The sequence below is a fragment of the Hyla sarda genome, chromosome 5 (assembly GCF_029499605.1).
Source record: "Hyla sarda isolate aHylSar1 chromosome 5, aHylSar1.hap1, whole genome shotgun sequence".
Classification (NCBI taxonomy): domain Eukaryota; kingdom Metazoa; phylum Chordata; class Amphibia; order Anura; family Hylidae; genus Hyla; species Hyla sarda.
In genome coordinates this window covers 270,772,773-270,795,216 of record NC_079193.1, presented here as the reverse complement: position 1 = coordinate 270,795,216, position 22,444 = coordinate 270,772,773, and the positions used below count along the sequence as shown (strand labels likewise).

Sequence of the window (22,444 nt, the reverse complement as noted above, 5' to 3'; positions counted from 1 at the left end):
AAACTGTAGAGATTATAGTTCATGGAGACTTCCTCTTCCCAAAACAAAATCTGACCATAAGATCCTAAAAGAACACGTACGAGTGCAACTGTCTCACCGATAGACACTTACTGTTTTTATTCTTGCTATTTACATCTGCTCCACTTTTAAGAAGTCTTGAGACACAACGCTTCATCCCCCTATAAGCAGCACAGTGCAGAGGTGTGTTACCCAGCTGGTCAGCGCAGTTAATGTCAGGTGGTTTAGCTCTGTTAAGCTAAAGATATAAGATAATATAAGAGAATAATGCATTAGGATCCTGTGTCGAACAGAGTGGCAAGACAAGCATATGCAGTGCCACTCCATTCAAACTTTGGGGCCGGATTCACATCTTGCCCTAATGACCTATCATTTCAGGTCATTTAACCCACGGCCAGGACAGGACTTGCGCCTGTAATATGCCCAATGAAACTGGTCTACAGTACAGTTAAAAAAAAGCCGTGCATTACCCTTTTCATTATTTGCTTTATTCTTGTAATCAATAGTGGTTTCAGCAGGCAGACACACACACACACACATATACATACATATATATATATATATATATATATATATATATATATACACACACACACACACATATACACACACACACGCAGATGTAAAGCGGAAGCTGTGACTCTAGTGTAAACTGAGCTAACAAATGTTAAAATGATCAGACTAGAAAGCTTACCAGTTCTGATAATTTTGCAATATTTCCTTCTCTGGCAGCTCCCAGAAGTATCTCTTCTAGTTTTCTTTCCTGTGTTCGTTGTACAGCTGTTACACAATGATTACAAAGATCCATAAGACACAGAAACAACAACAACATTATGCTTGATCAAAGCCTTAAAGTAAATGTTGCAGCCCTCCAGAATCCAGAGTTCATTTAATCCACCACATCTCCGCAAGCGACATTTCAGGCATCCCATAGGGTGAACAGAAACTTTGCTTGTCGAGATGTTAAAGAATAAGGCCCATTTCCGGACGGAAATTCTGTTGTAGCAGAGTCCCATTGCTGCACTGTGCACACAGCGGATTTTCCACAGAGGAAACCTCTACAGTGAAAGAATGGACACGTCACTTCTTTCTGCAGAATCTGCTCAGAAATGCATTGCTGTCTATGGTGACGGCACACTTCCAAATGTTCCTAGCACCCACTTGTAACGACGCCTGCAGGCCTAAAAGTAACACTATTTTGCTATGGGTTCTATAGTGCTGACATTTTTTGACATTTATATTGCTACACACATTTCGTTTTCATTCTATATATATTTATACATAAACATTTTGGTTTTAGCTTTTGGTTTTAAGAGTCTACGGACTGGCCTACAATTGGATGTGTAGTGATATTTCACTAGTGCAGTGTTTCCCAACCAGGGTGCCTCCAGCTATTGCAAAACTACAACTCCCAGCATGCCCGGACAGCATTTGGCTGTCCGGACATGCTGGGAGTTGTAGTTTTGCAACAGCTGGAGGCACCCTGGTTGGGAAACACTGAACTAGTGTGTAATAAAGAACAACGTGTGAACAGATCCTATATCAAACCATAAAAAAGTACAATTTATTTTCAAACTTTCCATTCACTTACATCTGCAGGTTGTATTTTTTTCAACTACATAGATTCAGTGAGGGGAAAAAATACACCAGGATTAAGATTACAACAAATTTATGAAAGTAAACAAAAAAAAAAAAAGAAAAAAAAATAGAAAAAAAAAAAAAATCAGTTACTGTGTTTCTGCTATTTCGTCATGTGGCCTGCAGCCTCAAGCTACGTTTCCACACAACTTATTTTTGCTGTTTTTTTGACCAAATAACTGCCCCCTCATTTTGCACTCCAAGGTGTACTTTTTGTAGCTTTTTTAAAATATAGCCTAGGCATTTTTAATTCTTTATTGCTTTTCTTTTTACAAGTCATATTATTCTTTCCTCATGTAAATTAAGGATTTCTATTAAAATTTAAAAAATAAATAAAAAGGTATTTAGAGCCCTTTTTTTGCTTACTCCGGGCACACAAAAAGTCGCCTAAGCACTTTTTTGTGAGACTTTCGTGGGTAAGCAAAAAGGTTCCATAAATAGCCTTACCTAAGCAAATTTCAGTTTTGACTTTGCAGTGGTCACGAATTTATGATGAGCGAAAGTCGCACATAGACAAAAAATTTAATAAATAAATAAGTTGCAAATCTGCTCTAGGTCTGACCTGGAGTACAAAACTCCTGTACGTGAGCAAATTTAAAAAGTCGCAAAAAAGAAGTCTGACAAAAGTCTCCGCTGGGACTTTGTTTTGCTTATGTGCTCCAAATTTATCAACCCCCTGTGAAGGTATGATAAATATGTAGCACATAAGCAAAACTACAGCAAAAAAAATAAAAAAAAAGCGCCTTCAGAACTCGCTTACCAAAGCAATGCTAAACATCCCCCAATGTGTTTTTCTTAGCATTTTCCCCCTCATGCTGTGATTTTAGAAAACTGCCACCGAGCCAAAATGTGCTAAGAGTGTAAGAATAATAAAGTAAAAATACCAAGTGGGTTTGGCGTTTCAAAATTAGCTATTGACTTTCATCCAACATCTGGACACTTAAAATACAACAACAAAAAAACAACAACAACAACAACAACAACAACAACAACAACAACAACAACAACAACAACCACCTGCTATGAAGCTAACTGGGCATTTCTTTTTTTGGGGGGGTGTTTTTGCCATCCTCAATGAAATCTTGTTAATAAATAGGTTTTAAGGAATTTTAGATACCATCTGCAGTCTTGTGAAAAAAGGAAACACTGCATTACACCATTAAACTGGTATACTAAAGGTTTTACACTGGAGCAGGTGAGGCTTTCAAAAAAAAGCAAACAAACCAAATTTCAAGCCCCGATCCCTGCCAGCTGCCATTTCACCTGCTTCCTAATTCTAATGGAATTTCTTTTCTGTAGGAACTAACTGACATCAGAGGCAGGAAACGAGAGCAGTGGGGACTGGAAGCCATTGGAATGACAGCTGCGGGGCATTGGGATAGAGGAGTTTAGTTTATGTTTTTTCTTTCAGCCTTCGTTTAAGTGTTCACTGTTTCTTCGCTTTCACTACAGTTGAGGCTACAGTATTTCATCATATACTTGCTTTATGTTTGCCAGAAGTAAACTATGTTGGCATGATTAATCATTTAACCTCTTCAGGATGCCGGGTGTATGCATCTGTCCCTTCAGATTTTGCAATTTTCATGAAATGTTTGAAAATTGCTGCTCTACTTTGAAGCCCTTTAATTTTTTCAAAAAGTAAAAATATGTCCATTTTATGATGCCAAAATAAAGTGGACATATTGCATTTGTGAATAAAAATAAAGTTTATTTGGAATATCCATTTTCCTTACAAGCAGAGAGCTTCAAAGTTAGAAAAACGCACAATTTTCAAAAATGTCATGAAATTTTGGGATTTTTCACCAAAAAAGGATGCAAGTAACGACGAAAATTTACCACCAAAATGAAGTAGAATATGTCACGAAAAAACTATCTCAGAATCAGAATATTCGGTAAAAGCGTTTTAGAGTTATTAATGCAGCAGCATCATGGTGGACACACAACACAGCCATTGCCCCAAGACAAGCACGGATCCTTCCTAAGCATGTCCATTACTGTCTGGCAGGTAAGTACTAAAGTATTCTTATGTTAGATAACCCCTTTAACCCCTTCATGACCCAGACCATTTTCACCTTCAGGACCTGGGCATTTTTTGAACATCTGACCACTGTTACTTTAAACATTAATAACTCTGGAATGCTTTTAGTTATCATTCTGATTCCGAGACTGTTTTTTCGTGACATATTCTACTTTATGTTATTGGTAAAATTTCACTGATATTTGCATCCTTTCTTGGTAAAAAATCTAAAAATGTCATGAAAATTTTGCATTTTTCTAACTTTGAAACTCTCTGCTTGTAAGGAAAATGGATATTCCAAATAAATTACATATTGATTCACATATACAATGGGTCTACTTTATGTTTGCATAAAAAAATTGACATGTTTTTACTTTTGGAAGACACCAGAGGGCTTCAAATTTCAGCAGCAATTTTCCAATTTTTCTCAAGATTTTCAAAATCGTACTTTTTCAGGGACCAGTTCAGGTTGGAAGTGGATTTTAAGGTTCTTCATATTAGAAATACCCCATAAATGACCCCATTATAAAAATTGCACCCCCCAAAGTATTCAAAATGACATTCCGTAAGTGTTTTAACCCTTTAGGTGTTTCACAGGAATAGCAGCAAAGTGAAGGAGAAAATTCAAAATCTAAATTTTTTACACTTGCATGTTCTTGTAGACCCAATTTTTGAATTTTTACAAGGGGTAAAAGGAGAGAAATCACCCTAAAATTTGTAACCCAATTTCTCTCAAGTAAGTAAACACCTCATATGTGTATGTAAAGTGTTCGGCGGGCGCAGTAGAGGGCTCAGAAGCGAAGGAGCGACAATGGGATTTTGGAGAGTGAGTTTTTCTGAAAGGGTTTTTGGGGGGCATGTCCCATTTAGGAAGCCCCTATGGTGCCAGAACAGTGGACCCCCCCACATGTGACCCCATTTTGGAAACTACACCCCTCATGAAATTTAATAAGGGGTACAGTGAGCATTTACACCCCACTGGCGATTGCCAGATATTTGAAACAGTGGACTGTGCAAATCAAAAATTTTATTTTTAATTTTCACAGACCACTGTTCCAAAAATCTGTCATACACCAGTGGGGTGTAAATGCTCACTGCATCCCTAATTAAATTCCATGAGGGGTGTAGTTTCCAAAATGGGGTCACATATGGATATTTATTGTTTTGCGTTTATGTCAGAACCGCTGTAACAATCAGCCACCCCTGTGTAAATCACCCCAAATGTACATGGCGCACTCTCCCTTCTGAGCTTTGTTGTGCGCCACCAGAGCACTTTGTGCCCACATATGGGGTATCTCCGTACTCGGGAGAAATTGCATTACAAATTTTGAGGGTCTTTTTTCCCCTTTTACCTCTTGTGAAAATGAAAAGTATAGGGCAACACCAGCATGTCAGTGTAAAAAAATTAATTTTTATACACTAACATGCTGGTGTAGACCCCAACTTCACCTTTTCATAGGGGTTAAAGAAGAAAAAGCCCCCCAAAATTTGTAAGGCAATTTCTCCCGAGTACGGAGATACCCCATGTGGGGTGGGGGATGAAACCCCCCCCGTGGTCTCATGGTAAGATGGCTGGCTATCAGTGATAGCCACCATCTTACCGGGCGCTGCGGGATGCCGCGAGTAGCTGCAAAAATGTTCATGACGTACCTGTATGTCATGGGTCGGGAACACCTTGCCATTCATGACGTACAGGTATGTCATAGGTCAGGAAGGGGTTAAAGCATCATGACAAAAATACACATCATAGACCTTTAACCAGTTAAACAATTGTGTTCAAATTAGGGATCGACCAATATAGTTTTTTTAGGGCCGATACCGATAACTTATACCGATATTCCGGTATAAGTTATCGGCTATTTATCCCCCCGCGACACTGCTGCAGATCACTGATTTTAACTGCAGCGGCTTTTGCGGTGCCATAGACCGCCGCCGCCCGCTTCTCTCCCCCTGCCTGTCCGGGGGTCCTGAGTCCTGCCACCGCAACCGCCGCACCACTCTGTGCCCCCTACCGTGCCACCGCGTCACACCCCCCACCGCCCTGCCCCGGCCCCATTGCCTCCCCCATCCCCGGTTTTATAATGACCTGTTCCCGGGGTCCACTCTACATCTGGCTCCGGCGTCCTCCTGAGCTGTCACTGTGCGCACTGACATGCGTCACTCGTCATTGCGCACAGCGTAACGCAGGACGCAGCAGGAGCCAGAAGTAGTGTTGACCCCGGGCCCCGGTAATTATAAAACCGGGGTTGGGGGAGGCAATGGGGCCAGGGCGGTGCGGTGGGGGGTGCGACGTGGTGCGGTGGGGCGGGTCGATGGGGGGGGGGCGGTCGCGGAGGATTAATGGCAAGGTAATTGCCGATACCGATAATGCCCAAAATCGTGATTATCGGCCGATAATATCGGCCAAACCAATAATCGGTCGATCCCTAGTTCAAATTAATGTATCAATGTGAAAGGGCCATTTACATTTCCAACATTTATGGCAAGTTTACAGGATATGCCATAAATATCTGATCAGTTTCTGTCCCAGAAGTGGGACCTGGATCTATCTTTAAAACAAGGGTCCTTGTTTATCCAAACTACTTTCAGCAGCTGGAGGTAGTTAGTAAGCCTTAAACATCTGTCATTGGGTATGCTCACACTACAGTGTGTGAACGGAATCTCCGCCCACTGAATTCAGCGAGCGGAGATTCAGCCTGGCAGCCGGCGGTAGGAACGTGCGGCACTGAGCCGTCACCATTGACGGCTATGCAGTGCTCGCGGACTTCCGCGCAAATAACGAACATGTTCATTCTCTGTGCGGAATAATTTCAGCAGCGGAATTGTCCGCCGCCGAAATTCCGCAGTGTGAACGGGTCTCGCGGAGACCCATTCACACTAATGTTAAGTACACACCGCGGAATTCCGTAGAGTTAACATACCCTTATACAGATTACATAACTATCATAGAGGAAAAGGAGAGTTGTATATACGGCACAGCATCACAGTGTAAGGCTAGGTTCAGACTACGGAATTTCCGACTGTCTGCCAGCTAAATTTTCCGCAACTATTTTCCGCCTCCAAAAGGCGTTTTTCAGTTTCATACGTAATTTTGTCATTTCCACGAGTAATCCTTAAATTTCCACTTCAATTACAAGCAGAAAACAGTGGGAGTGCTATGAGCCAAGTTCAGCCCCTTTTGGACCATGTGATCACATAACCCAAACCAGGTCAGTCAATTTTTTCAATGTGGGCTAGTCCAAGAACCAGTGGGCTGATCATATTTAAATTTCTGACTCAAATCCGTACGGATTTTCCGCATGTAATCCGCTTTCAATCTGCCTACATTCCGCATTTGAATAAAAATCCGGGAAATGAGAGTCAATGGGATTCTGCGGCGGAAATCTGTCTGAAGAAAGAGCACCTCCTTTCTTCTAGCGGAAATTAGGCATGCAAATTCCGAGTGAAAAAATCCGAAGTATGAACAGGTGCACGGAAATCCTATTGACTCGCATGTACTTTTTAGCAAGCGGAATTTCGAACGGAACGGAACTTCTGTCGGAAATTCCGTAGTCTGAACCTAGCCTAAGAATCCAGCCTTATTGTGACTTAACACCAGACTGAACATTACCTTCCAACATGGTTTTAAGATCTTTGTCTTGAGCAACATCGGCAGCTGTCTGACCCTCTCCATTTATCACCGTGGTGTCTGCATTGGATTCCAGCAATAACATCACCAGCTCCTGGAATTAAATTAACCATTACACGTACATTCATTGATGAACTGCATCTCACAATATTTACCAACATAAAAACTCTTCATTCAGTGGTAGAAGCTCCATAATTTACAGGAACAGTGATGGAAAAAGATAAAGAGTTTTTTATTAACTTGCTCTTGAAATCATGCATACTATTCAGTATGTTTTTATATGCACATAAATAAAGAAAACAAAAAGGTGCAAATTGTGTAGTAGTGTGTACAAGCTACATTACAATTTACATGGGGGATGCTTGTTACTCTTAATATCAAATATAAAGAAAACTTGGATTAGACATATATATTTGTACAGTCTAAAACTCTTGTTTTAATCTAAAAGGGGGTAGCAGATATATTGCCACATATAGATTGCTCATTCTGGGCTAAGTAGTCATGTAGGTGGTCCTCCTAAATGATTGACAACTCTATAAATATGCACAGATAGGTGTCCCACTAAACTACATGAGCCGGCTGTCACTATGCCACAGGATGCCAACCAAGAAGACCAACAGACTGGGTAAAAGCAAAGTTTACTGTAAGGCCCCATTTTCATCATTTTTAAAGGGGTATTTCAAGTTAAATCACTTAGCCGAAGATAGCCGAGTGTTGTACTCCAGTGCCGCCATTCTCCAAACCATTCCGGTGATCTGGCACATACCCCCTCAGATTTAGAATACCTCCTTTTTTTTTAACTTTTTTACATTGTTTAGTACAGTGCGATTTTTAATACTGCAGGAAAGACATAAATTTGCCTTAAAGGGGTTATCCAGGAATAGAAAAACAGAGATAAGTTCTTTCAAAAACTGCTCCCCATCTGTCTCCAGGTTGGATGTGGTTCTGCAGCTCAGTTCCATTGAAGTGAATGGAGCCAAGTTGTAATACCACACACAAACTGGAGACAGACGGGGAGCCTTTTTTTTTTTTAAAGAAATTACGTTTTTTCATTCCTGGATAACCATTTTAAAATAGTTGCCATTTATCATCAGGCTGTGGTAAACCCATTTCATTTCCCAGCATGAACACGGCAAACAAAGCATGCATTTCACCTTACGTCCAGTGAAGGCAGCCCGGTGTAAGGGAGTGTCCCCCATGTCATTCAGAACATTTATGCCAGCTCCTGCCTACAAAGAACAAGAGGAGGTAAGTGTCAGGAATGTTTCCAAAAGTGGATCTCATGGTTAGATAAAAAAAAATTATAATAATTAACGTGTTAGCATCACTGTAATTTTACAAAATGATTGGCATGTCAAGAGTTCTGATCAGTGTCTGGGTGTTTAGACCCCCACCACTCAGGCAAAAGGCTCCACAGACTACAGAATCAGTCTCCTACAGTGAGACAATCCTTGTTCTAGCGATCACTGGGGGTAAAATACTGATCACAAAACTTTTGACATTTTTATGACATGTGAAAAGGTATTTTGTTAAAATGACAGTAACGCTATAAATTCTGCGTGTCTGATATCGATAACACATTTTCTAAAAGGGTCACCAAATTTTAAACTTCCATTTATACAGACTTGCTTAAAAAAGGTATGTTCACTATATTGTCATAATGGAAAACTAAAAAGGTATATCAGAGCATAAGTTTTGGTCAGTATTTCCCAACCAGGGTGCCTCCAGCTGTTGCAAAACTACAACTCCCAGCATGCCCGGACAGCCAAAGGCTGTCCTGGCATGCTGGGAGTTGTAGTTTTGCAACAGCTGGAGGCACCCTGGTTGGGAAACACTGGTTTAGGTACTGTTTGACCATTATCTCCTGGTGAACCAGTAGTAGCATGTGGCAAAAATGTGTCCGACTTGCCCATAGCAACCAATGACAGCTGCATTTTCCTTTCACCAGAACCATCGGAGAAAAAAGCTAAGCTGGGAATGGTTGCCATGGACAAGTCAGACACTTTTTGTCTCATGCAGATAGATATGTCTGTTCCAATAATTTTCGTTTTTCCCCCCAGACCCCCCCCCCCCCATGTTTTACTGTTTTTTGCAATGTGTAAGTTGTTCAAAATGAGCTCTCAATAAACACATTGCAAACCCTCAGCTATCTGTGGGAAAAAATTTATGTAGTTATATGATGAAACACAATGGGGCAGACATCCTTTATAACCCAGAGTTTTACAAGCTGATCTGCCCTGAAGTTCTTTGGCGTCCTCGGGTGACGACCGGGTTTCTGGGTACATCCGGGGTCGCCCTACAAACCAGGAAGGGACTTTTGGTTGATGGCCACAATTTTTCCTCCTTCGCTCCAAGGAGAAAACATTAATAATAAATAATTATTTATTTGTTTATTTTATTACAATTTTTTATTTCATTTAATTCATTATTTTTTATTTGTATTACTTTTACCCGATTTTATTTTATTTTTTCCACTCTTTATGAGCTGTGCAATGCCTTTTCTAAATTATTCTGTACTTTTTCTTAATTATTCTGTACATAGGGATCGGTTATGTGCCAACCTTCGGGTGCTGTTCACACTCTAGACTATCCTCCATCTGATTTACATGCTTCTCACAGGCGCAAGTTTTGGCGTCTGTGGGTTCCATGACTACATTATCATGTGATCGTTGACGGTCATGTGACATGTTCACCTGACCGGAACTTGGTTGCTCGTAATGGGAGATGCCGAGAACGGCGTCCCACGCTGCGGGCGCCATACTGCTATGTTTTGGAGCATCTCACAGGTATCTCCACCTATCAAATATTATTTAATATCGTTGTCAGCTGTAGCTATTAATAGACAATTATATGTATTATGAGATTTTCAAGCATGTTTTTAATCTATTTGGCACTTTATGTAATGCACTTTATGTAATATGATCATACAGTTGGGATATTGTTTGCACAGATTTTAATGTGATGTATGTTTATTACTTATGCACTTTATTTGATAATTGTTTACACTGATTATGATGTTGATTGTACACATGTGTTTGGGTATTTATACCCCTTACTTGAGTTGTGTCACTGAGCTTGAAAATGGTCCTATGGTAGGACAGAAACGTTGCTGCTATGTGAGCCAATAAACCACTATTTTTTTCACGTATTTGAGGAGTGCTGCGGTTTTTCTACATCTATATTACATGGACTTTGATCAGGTCTGAGGCGCTGGCACCCGCTGCTATATTGGATAAGTAGTGCTGCAGATTTTCTTCATCTCTATCTATCTATCTATACACATACATATACATATACATATACATATATATATATTTATATTAGGGGCGTGAATCGCCAAGAATTTGGCGGTACGATTCGAATCGCGATACCAGTGTGGTGATTCGATATATCCCGATACAGTCTAGGTGACGATACATCACGATATATCCCGATACATCGCCCACCTGGGAGCATTCATAGATCCCAATAGACGCCGCTGTCAAAGTAGTCCAACGTGCACTTTTCTCATTTTATCTCGTCCGGGCTGCAAAATAAAAGAAAACGCACTCTCTCTTACCTGCCAACAAGCCCCCAGAGCTCCGGTACAGGTGTTCGGTCCCCGGGCTGTATTCTTCTTACTTCCTGTTAGCCTGGCACGTCACACGGAGCTTCAGCCTATCACTGGCCGAGGCGGGACATCGCTGCAGCCGGTGATAGGCTGAAGCTCCGTATGACGCATGCTGCATGCTTGCTATTAGCGGCGGCCCCCGGCTACTGAGAACAGCCGGGGGCTGCAGAGTATGGGGCGGGCACGAGTCCGGAGCCCGTTCCATACACAATGCAGAGCACCGCATGCTGGATACTAGCGGCGGTGATGCATCAGCGGCCCCCGGCTACTGAAATAAGCCGGGTGGTTGCAGAGTACGGAGCGGGCACGAGTCTGAGCCCGCTCCATACACCCAGAGCGCTGCCGCGTCAGATCCGGCCTGCCCGGCTCCACAAATGTGGAACTTGTATCTACTGATGCCCGGGACATGCTGTTTCGGGCGTCAGGAGATAAAAATTCCACATCCCTAAAAGAATCGATTCAAAAATATTTTGAATCGATTCAGTATCGGCAAATGAAAAAAAATCGCGATTATCGTGCAAATCGATTTTTTCTTACATCCCTAATATATATATATAATAAATATATATATACCAAAATTTGTATGTTTGTTTAAAAATTGTCATCTTCTGACCCCTATACCTTTTATATTTTTCCACGTATGGGACTATATGAGGGCTATTTTTTTGCACCCTGGGCTGTAGTTTTTATCGGTATCATTTTTGTTTTGATGGGACTTTTTGATTGCTTTTTATTAATATTTTTATGGTATATGACGTGACCAAAAATTCACAATTTTTTTACGTGTACGCCATCAATATGATTATTATATTTTTTTTATGACATTTATTTTATTTAAAAAAAATAGGAAAAGGGGGGTGATTTAAATTTTTACTGGGGGGGGGGGGCTTATTTACATTTATTCTCTTATTTTTCTACCACGTTTTTTTCAGGCATGGAGCAGGGGATTGCCGATTGGACGACAAGGAGGCAAGTGAGGACCCTCTCGTCGTCCAGTAAGCTGATCGGGACATCGCGATTCTGTCACGATAGTCCCGATCAGCTCTGCTGAGCTGCCGGGATAGTTTTACTTTCAGTTTAGACCAGAGGGTTAATGCTGAGCATCGGCCCGATCGGCGGTGCCCAGCATTAGGCGTGGGTCCTTGCTGCCCACAGAACGTTTAAACCCCGTTAGCGGGATCAGGGCGTAGAGGTACGCCCTGAGTCCTTAAGGAGTTAAACTGCATAAAAGAATAAAGATCAGAGCACTCACCACATCAATCTTGCTGTATATTTATTCCAACTGAAACACATAAACCAAACACCTCTATAAACATAAGTGCAGGGCAGATAGAGCAGGAGCATACACCTGAGCCCATGTATCCACTCCTGCTATATCTGCCCTGCACAGAGGTGTTAAGTTTATGTGTATCAATTGGAATAAATACACAGCAAGATTAATGTGGCGAGTGCTCAGATGTTTTTGCTTTTCAGCAAAGTGTTATGCCTAATTTATTAGGAGGCACACCGGGGCTGCCAGTGCCCCTGAGACTAAAATCAAAGCTAGCTAGGAGTGGACATAATTATCAGTTACAATTTACATCTGTTCCCATTGGTAAATTTAGTAAATATGGTGGGTGTGGGATGCCATGCCCCAATTATGTAAAGCTCCACCCACTTGTCAAGCGCCACACTGATAAATAGTTGCAATTTATTTTGCGTAAAGTGGACCTTGCACAAAAACGCGCAACTTTTTAGGTCTAAAATCAAGATAAATGTATGATAGAAAAAAAAAAAAAAAAAAACACAATTTAGGAGTAATACATTTTTTTTTTTTTTTTTTTTTATGAACGTGATAAAAACAAGAAACACACTATGAATCAGACTGTAGAGATTGATGGGACAAATGAAGACATTGTCCAGTAATGACCACTATAATGGTGATTGCTCCACAGAACTATAGAAGTCTGATGGTAGAAAACAACCACCTGGTCTAGTCTGAACTTTCTTTTTTACCCTAGGATTGAATATAAATCTCCTAGATAAACATATCTCTTACTATGGATTTACAACTTCTGGTATTTTGTTCCAGGAATCTACTACTCTGGGAAAAATTATATTTTCTCACATTGCTTCTGATCTTCCTCCTAAACCTCAGATTGTGCCCTCTTGTTCTTTAACCCCTTCAGGACCAAGCCCATTTTGGCCTTAAGGACCAGAGCGTTTTTTGCAAATCTGACCACTGTCACTTTAAACATTAATAACTCTGGAATGCTTTTACTGATCATTCTGATTCCGAGATTGTTTTTTCGTGACATATTCTACTTTAACATAGTGGTAAAATTTTATGGTAACTTGCATCCTTTCTTGGTGAAAAATCCCCAAATTTGACGAAAAAAATTGAAAATTTTGCATTTTTCTAACTTTGAAGCTCTCTGCTTGTAAGGAAAATGGATATTAAAAATAAATTTTTTTTGTTATTCACATATACAATATGTCTACTTTACGATTGCATCATAAAATTGACGAGTTTTTACTTTTGGAAGACACCAGAGGGCTTCAAAGTTCAGCAGCAATTTTCCAAATTTTCACAAAATTTTCAAACTCAATATTTTTCAGGGACCAGTTCAGGTTTGAAGTGGATTTGAATGGTCTTCATATTAGAAATACCCCACAAATGACCCCATTATAAAAACTGCACCCCCCAAAGTATTCAAAATGACATTCAGTAAGTGTTTTAACCCTTTAGGTGTTTCACAGGAATAGCAGCAAAGTGAAGGAGAAAATTCAAAATCTTCATTTTTTACACTCGCATGTTCTTGTAGACCCAATTTTTTTATGTTTGCAAGGGATAAAAGGAGAACATTTTTACTTGTGTTTGTAGCCCAATTTCTCTCGAGTAAGCACATACCTCATACGTCTATGTTAATTGTTCGGCGGGCGCAGTAGAGGGCTCAGAAGCGAAGGAGCGACAAGGGGATTTTGGAGAGTATGTTTTTCTGAAATGGTTTTTGGGGGGCATGTTGCATTTAGGAAGCCCCTATGGTGCCAGAACAGCTAAAACCGCCCACATGCCATACCATTTTGGAAACTAGACCCCTTGAGGAACGTAACAAGGAATTAAGTGAGCCTTAATACCCCACAGGGGTTTCACAACTTTTTGCAAATGTAAAAAAAAAAAAAAAAAAAATATCTAAAATGCTTGGTTTCCCAAAAATTTGACATTTTTACAAAGGGTTAAATCAGAAAATACCCCCCAAAATTTGAAGCCCAATTTCTCCCGATTCAGAAAACACCCCATATGGGGGTGAAAAGTGCTCTGCTGGCGCACTACAGGTCTCAAAAGAGAAGGAGTCACATTTGGCTTTTTGGAAGCAAATTTTGCTCTGGGGGCATGCCGCATTTAGGAAGCCCCTATGGTGCCAGGACAGCAAAAAAAAAACACATGACATACCATTTTGGAAACTAGACCCCTTGGGGAACGTAACAAGGGGTAAAGTGAACCTTAATACCCCACAGGGGTTTCACGACTTTTGCATATGTAAAAAAATATATATATTTTTTACCTAAAATGCTTGGTTTCTCAAAAATTTTACATTTTTGCAAAGGGTTAAAGCAGAAAATGCCCCCCAAAATTTTAAGCCCAATTTCTCCCGATTCAGAAAACACCCCATATGGGGGTGAAAAGTGCTCTGCTGGCGCACTACAGGTCTCAAAAGAGAAGGAGTCACATTTGGCTTTTTGGAAGCAAATTTTGCTCTGGGGGCATGCCGCATTTAGGAAGCCCCTATGGTGCCAGGACAGCAAAAAAAAAAACACATGACATACCATTTTGGAAACTAGACCCCTTGGGGAACGTAACAAGGGGTAAAGTGAACCTTAATACCCCACAGGGGTTTCAAGACTTTTGCATATGTAAAAAAATATATATATTTTTTACCTAAAATGCTTGGTTTCTCAAAAATTTGACATTTTTACAAAGGGTTAAAGCAGAAAATACCCCCCAATATTTGAAGCCCAATTTCTCCCGATTCAGAAAACACCCCATATGGGGGTGAAAAGTGCTCTGCTGGTGCACTACAGGTCTCAGAAGAGAAGGAGTCACATTTGGCTTTTTGGAAGCAAATTTTGCCCTGGGGGCATGCCGCATTTAGGAAGCCCCTATGGTGCCAGGACAGGAAAAAAAAAACACATGACATACCATTTTGGAAACTAGACCCCTTGGGGAACGTAACAAGTGGTAAAGTGAACCTTAATACCCCACAGGGGTTTCACGACTTTTGCATATGTAAAAAAAAATATATTTTTTTTTACCTAAAATGCTTGGTTTCTCAAAAATTTTACATTTTTACAAAGGGTTAAAGCAGAAAATACCCCCCAAAATTTGAAGCCCAATTTCTCCCGATTCAGAAAACACCCCATATGGGGGTGAAAAGTGCTCTGCTGGTGCACTACAGGTCTCAGAAGAGAAGGAGTCACATTTGGCTTTTTGGAAGCAAATTTTGCTCTGGGGGCATGCCGCATTTAGGAAGCCCCTATGGTGCCAGGACAGCAAAAAAAAAACACATGGCATACCATTTTGGAAACTAGACCCCTTGGGGAATGTAACAAGGGGTAAAGTGAACCTTAATACCCCACAGGTGTTTCACGACTTTTGCATATGTAAAAAAATATATATATTTTTTACCTAAAATGCTTGGTTTCTCAAAAATTTGACATTTTTACAAAGGGTTAAAGCAGAAAATGCCCCCCAAAATTTGAAGCCCAATTTCTCCCGATTCAGAAAACACTCCATATGGGGGTGAAAAGTGCTCTGCTGGCACACTACAGGTCTCAGAAGAGAAGGAGTCACATTTTGGCTTTTTGGAAGTGCTCTGGGGGCATGCCGCATTTAGGAAGACCCTATGGTGCCAGGACAGCAAAAAAAAAAAAACACATGGCATACCATTTTGGAAACTAGACCCCTTGGGGAATGTAACAAGGGGTCAAGTGAACCTTAATACCCAACAGGTGTTTCACGACTTTTGCATATGTAAAAAATAAAATAAAAAAATCACTAAAATGCTTGTTTTTCCCCAAATTTTTCATTTTTACAAGGGGTTATAGCTGAAAAATTACCCCAAAATTTGTAGCCCCATTTCCCTTGAGCAAGGAAATAACCCATAAAAGCACGTAAAATGCTTTGCTGGTGAACTACAGGTCTCAGAAGGGAAGGAGCAAAATTTGGAGAGAGAATTTTTTGGGGGCATGTCGAATTTAGGAAGCCCCTATGGAGCCAGAACCCCGGGAACCTGCTGAGGTATTCATCTAGGGGTATAATGGAAATTTTTTTAAGTTTTGTTTAGGGGTTTAGCAAGATAGTGAAAATAAAACTATACCTGCCAAGGTATTCATCTAGGGGTATAATGGAATTTTTTTTTTGTTAAGGGTTTAGCAAAATGTTGAAAATATAAAACTATACCTGCCAAGGTATTCATCTAGGGGTATAATGGGAATTTTTAGTTTTATTAGGGGTTTGCCAATTAGATTTTTTTTAATAGTTTAGTGGAGAAAAAGGGGGAAATAAATGAATTGCTCACATGTCATTCCAAGGGTGCATTGGGTAGAGTTATCCAAAGTCATTCTAAAAATAATTAAAGGGGACAAAATTAGATATCATATGTTGTGTGATAGATTTTAAAACAGTCTTCAATGCACAGACCGGGTTTGTGGGGACATGTCTCACAGTGGTATATAGTGCATTTTCTAATGCCACGCTTGGAGCACACCCGACACCGCTTCTGTTGCCTACTCCCCGATTCTCTACGGGGAACTACCGCAGGAAAATGTTGCCCTGGAACTATTCTGTTCTCCGATCCTGTGGCTCTGCTTTCCTCCCCTTCCGGATCCCCAAACAGAAAGTCCTTAATAACATTTTTCTGGAATTGCAGGTATGTGCATGTATTTCCTGCACGTTTGTACACCACAAATGAATTGTACATGGTAATTTGGAAGAGGTGCAGTGCCAATTTTTTATACCAGGTCTTAGTTTTGCGTAGGGCAGTGTACGGCTGCAAGGCCTGATCTGACAGATCCACCCCTCCCATGAACTTATTATAGTCCTGGATACACACCGGTTTAGGGGCACTCTCTGTGGTACCACGGACTTGGACAGGGGTGGATCTGTCTGGGTGTAAGGTGGTTAGTACAAGAACATCACGCTTGTCCTGGTACTTCACAAGCATCATGTTGTCCTTGCACACAGCCTTGCTTTCCCCCTTCTTCAACTTTTGCCGTACAAAAATTTTAGGCAGATCCCTTTGATTTCGCCTGATGGTACCACAGGCCACAGTCCCCTTGGCAAACAGGCATTGTAGTAATGGGACGCTAGTGTAAAAATTATCAAGGTAGATGTTATACCCTTGATCTAGCAGGGGGTGAACTAGATCCCATACTATTTTTCCCGTTGTTTTTAGTACGGGGGGACACTCTGGGGGCTCTATTTTAGAGTCTTTCCCCTCATAGACTCTGAATTTGTGCGTATAGCCGGTTGTGCTCTCGCACAACTTATAAAGTTTTACCCCATACCTGGCCCGTTTGTTAGGCAGGTATTGCCTAAAGTGCAACCTTCCTTTGAAGTGCACAAGAGATTCGTCCACTGCAATCTCTTTTTCTGGGGTGTAAACTTCAGAAAATTTTTGATTTAAATAATTAACAAGGGGCCGAATTTTATATATGCGATCAAAATTTGGATCACTGGGAGGTGGACAATTTTCATTATTAGCATAATGTAGAAATTTGAGGAGGGCTTCAAACCGATTCCTTGGCATGACCGACCGGTACAGTGGAGTATGGTAAAGCATATCATTACTCCAATAGGAGCGAATTGTGGGCTTTTTAACTATGCCCATGTTAAACAAAAGGGCAAAAAAATTTTTGAGCTCTAGTGCATTGGTTGGCGTCCATTGATAAGGCCTAGCATGATATGCCTGTGGATTGGCCGCAATGAATTGCTCAGCATACCGGTTGGTTTCCTCCACTATCAAATTAATCAGCTCTTCTGAAAAGAAGAGCTGAAAAAAATCAGCTTCTTTCAACCCCACGGTGTCAACACGAATGCCTGCAGTGGCCACAAACTCAGGCAAATTGGGTATAAAGTTTGTAGCTGGAGCCCACTCAGAGATGGCACTAGGACCTGGCTCAATATTGGTACTAGGACTGGTACTAGGACCTGGCCTAGGGCGGTGGCGGGGAGGTTCCTCGTCAGAATCAGTGGAAGAGGAAGAAGAAGAGGGCAAATATAACAACTCTTCACCACTATCTGAACCAGAGGAAGATGCCAAGAAAGCATATGCCTCCTCAGTGCTGTACATGCGACGCCTTGACATATTGGATGACACTATAAGTGGCGAAGTGTCTCTGATGTACAACACTAGAACAATATTTTTTTTGTATTTTTATATTTTTATATATTTTTTTTACTTTTTTACTTTTTTTATAACAACGGAAAAACTGAAACAAAAAGCGCCACTAGAACTAAAAAAAAACAGCGGCGAACTGTCACTGCTGTCATTAATCAGTGACGCACCAGGAAAAAACGTAACAGGGTAGTATGGAGGTGTGCAAGGTGGTGATGGGATGAAAGGGTGACAGTCACTTCAGGGGCACTGACAGTATTTTATATTATTCTTCACTGTCACTGTTATGGTCAGTGACAGACTTCAATTTCTTCACAGCTGATGAATGAATGAATGAACGAATGAATGAATGAATGAACGAATGAATGAATCAGCAGCAGGATAAGGGGCACTGATGGGCACTGAAACTTTATTACTGTACTGTACTGTAGAATGTAACTATATTCAGTTACAGTTACAAGTTACAATCTTCACTGCAGCCTGTCAGATCACACAGGCTGCAGACTTCAGACAGGGAGGACAGCAATTGGAAGGGGCACTGCTGGGCACTACTGGAGACTGATGGGCACTGCTGGGCACTGATGGGCACTACTGGACACTGATGGGCACTGATGGGCACTAGACTGTCACTGTTATATTCAGTGACAGTCACTAGGATCTTCACTGCAGCCTGTCAGATCGCACAGGCTGCAGACTTAGGAGGCAGCAGATGGGCACAGATGGGCACTGGGGGGCACTGCTGGGCACTACTGGGGCACAGATTTATACAAGACTGTCACTGTTATATACAGTGACAGTCACTAGGATCTTCACTGCAGCCTGTCAGATCGGACAGGCTGCAGACTTCAGACGGCGGCAGCAGCAGCAGGGTAAGGGGCACTACAGGGGGGGTTCTTTTACTTCCACTTAAATTTTTAGCTTTTAGAAAAGCTTTTTAACACTCTTCTGTCTTCTGTCTTCTGTCCTAACACTAACACCGGCTCCGATCGCTGTTCAGAACGAACTGAAAGCTTCGGAGCCGGTGTTATTGTAACAAAGACACTGATACACTGTGATTGGTCCACAGGGACCAATCACAGGGCTCTAATCCCAGGACCAATTACAGATGGTCCTGGGATGTCAAGCAGAACTTGTCTCCCGCCGCTGGGCACGGGATTTCTGCCTGTTAACCCTTGCGCTGCTGTGCAGCGCCGGGTTAACTGCATGTCATTTATAAACGCCGGGATGCGCGAACGCACTGCACAACCCGGCGTTTATATATGACATTCTGCGGGAAGGGGTTAACCACAGAGCTGCTTCTTTTGGCTGTTCTCCACTCTAAGGCTAGGTTCACACAGTGGAATTTAAGAGCCTAATTCTACAGGAATATTTTGCTTGGAAATTCCGCAAAATATACTGCACATTATGTGCAATGGAATTCCACTTTCCCATTTACACATGCCTGTAAATCCTGTGGAATTCTGTTCAGAGCCCCTTTGAAGTTAATGGGACTCAGAATTTGAGTGGAATCTGTGTTTTGAAAACAGAGAGAAATTCTGCTCGAATTCCTCTTTTGCAGAATTCTGCTTTTCTGCCTGGAATTTGAGCGGAATAGCAGAATTTCCCCCATACAAACATAGCCTAACTCAGCAGAGGATCAAGAGAAGGGGAACCTCTTCTATTTAAAGGAGTTGTTTGGTGAGATAATTCTGTTTTTAAAAGTGCCAGACTGGGGGACAAATAAAATAAGAATCACTCCCGACCACTGCCACAGGCTGGGGACAATACTAAAATTAAACAATTTCACTGGATTACCCCTTTATGCAATGCGTTTAAATCAACATTTTCTTATCCTGCTCTGGAAAAATATAGCCTAGAACTGTTAACTTTGTGGAGACAAAAATTGTTGTCTGTAGTTAACACATGAAGCCCTGTGTGTCTTAGTAGCACTTAACCTAAGCTTCGGAAATATAAAAAACACTCTTGAGCAGTATGTGTCTTCTGAAAATGTATCAAAGCATCCACAATAAAAATTCAAATTTACTGGAAATATTTAGACTAACCTTCAGTAAATCTTCTACCACTTCTCTGTGTCCAAAATAACATGCAAGATGAAGAGGTGTCCATCCCATATTGGATTTGCTTTTACCTAAAAACAACAAAATAAAATGTGAGTATGAATGCTGGCTAAAAAGGTAGAGAAATTGTAAATATAGCTGTGGACAATCATACAGGTTCTAACTCAGGATCAGTATAAAGTAAAGTGATGCATTCATACTCTACACCAGTGTTAGGTTAGGGACCAACTCTGACTAGGTGGCCTTGACGTGGTGAGTGGGATTGTACTTTTTGATCAAAATGTATACTAACAACCTGTTGGTTTTTGAACTTATGCTGAGAAGCAAGTAGATAAATATAAATTGTGGATGTGCGGCTAGGTTTCTGTTTCTCTATTTTTATTTTACATTTGTAGTCTGTCCGCTCTTTCATGGCCAGCACTGCAATCCACCCATTCAGCCCAAGCATTTTTAATTAGCAGGAGACTGCATATGGGTTTCCTCCTAGCCCTGTGGCAGGGAGAACATGGTAGGTGTTCACACTGGTGTGGTGCTTGGTGGCGGTCATTGTTGCTGTGATGCTTTGTCTGTGGGGTGGTGCGGCCCAGAGCCGGGGGGGGGGGGGGGGATTAGTTGGGCAGCAGTGGCGCTGCCTGGCAACTGGGTCATTCCCCCTGTGGGCTTGGTGACGCAGAGGCAGTGGTCGCCGCCCAGCTCTACGCCAGTGTCAGATTAGGGACATGGCGAGTGGGCTTGTACTTTTTGGTCAAAATGTATACTAACAACCTGTTAGTTTTTTTTTTATTATGCTGAGAAGAAAGTAGATCAAAAGAGAAATTGTGGAGGTTTCTGTTTCGCTATTTTTGTTTTACATTCACACAGTAAAACTTACAATGTTCGCAAACTTGCCAATTTGTGACCACATATATTGTGTATGGTGGCCTCCCAACTCTCCCCTGACGGCAGATATCGGGAGCAGTAAGCTTTTTGTTATCGAGGAGATTAGCAATCACATGAAGTATGGTAAATTGTAAAGAACATAGGGGGAGATTTATCAAAACCTGTCCAGATGAAAAGTTGCTGAGTTGCCCATAGCATTTTTCAAAAGGCCTCGGAAAAATGAAAGAAGCAATCTGATTGGTTGCTATGCGCAACTCAGCAACTTTTCCTCTGGTCAGGTTTTGATCCCCCCCCCCCATAAAGTAAATAGAGCTAAAGAGTGTGTGTGTGTGGGGGGGGGGGGATTAACTGTCTCAGTAGATCATATCAGGGCTGCTATTCAGTGTGGCAAATGAGTTTCCAACTTTACCTATTGTGGTACCCACTCCTAGCGCTAGTTAACAGGAGCTGCGTTATTCTAGCAGCTTTAAATGATTCAATGAAATTAGGAAATGAAAGACCCCTAATTTTTGGTAAGATACCTAATCGATTTTGGAATACAGGGCTTAAAGGTGTACTCCGGTGCTTAGACATCTTATCCCCTATCCAAAGGATAGGGGAAAAGATGCCTGATCGTGGTAGTCCCTCCGCTGGGGACCCCCGTGATCTTGCATGCGGCACCCCGTTTATAATCAGTCCCCGAAGTGTGTTCGCTCCGGGTCTGATTACCGGCGACCACAGGGCCGACGGTGTGTGACGTCACGCTCCGCCCCTCAATGCAAGCCTATGGGAGGGGGCGTGACAGCTATCACGCCCCCTCCCATAGGCTAACTAGCTAACCAGTTTAGTCCTAAAGCAATAGGAGGCAACCGACAACAAAAAGAAAAATACCAGCAGAAGTCCAAGGGAACTTGACAAAAAAATTAACAACCCCTCGGACAAACCAACGAAACTGGTACCCAAACTATGGGTGGGAGCAGTGTCCCCCAATGGATCTACATTTCTCGGTCGGAAACCATTGGGGGAAACAGACCGTGGGACGTACCAAAGCAGTCCCCGGGGTGGGAAGAAAAAACACTCAACTCAAAATCCAGGAAGAAGCCACTGCAGCCTGCAACACCTTGCGACCCAAACTGGCGTCAGCCGACGCAAAAGTATGCACTTGGTAGAACTTGGTGAAAGTATGTAAGGATGACCAGGTGCCCGCCTTGCAAACCTGCATAGCCAAAGCCCTATTGCGGA

General features: G+C 41.6%; 1 protein-coding gene across 3 annotated transcripts in view; it reads right to left on the bottom strand.

The window, feature by feature from the left end:
- The window catches only part of OSBPL1A (oxysterol binding protein like 1A), a 166,047-nt gene that overhangs the window by 127,792 nt on the left and 15,811 nt on the right, over window positions 1-22,444 (bottom strand). For 2 of the 3 annotated variants that reach the window (XM_056521726.1, XM_056521727.1), the window contains 5 exons: window positions 20,330-20,415; window positions 8,456-8,530; window positions 7,284-7,395; window positions 713-798; window positions 112-256 (listed from right to left, as the gene is read on the bottom strand). In XM_056521726.1, the coding sequence (XP_056377701.1) occupies window positions 112-256; window positions 713-798; window positions 7,284-7,395; window positions 8,456-8,530; window positions 20,330-20,415 (504 nt within the window). The remainder of the gene's footprint in view (window positions 1-111; window positions 257-712; window positions 799-7,283; window positions 7,396-8,455; window positions 8,531-20,329; window positions 20,416-22,444) is intronic. The other variant, XM_056521728.1, reaches the window with a different exon arrangement.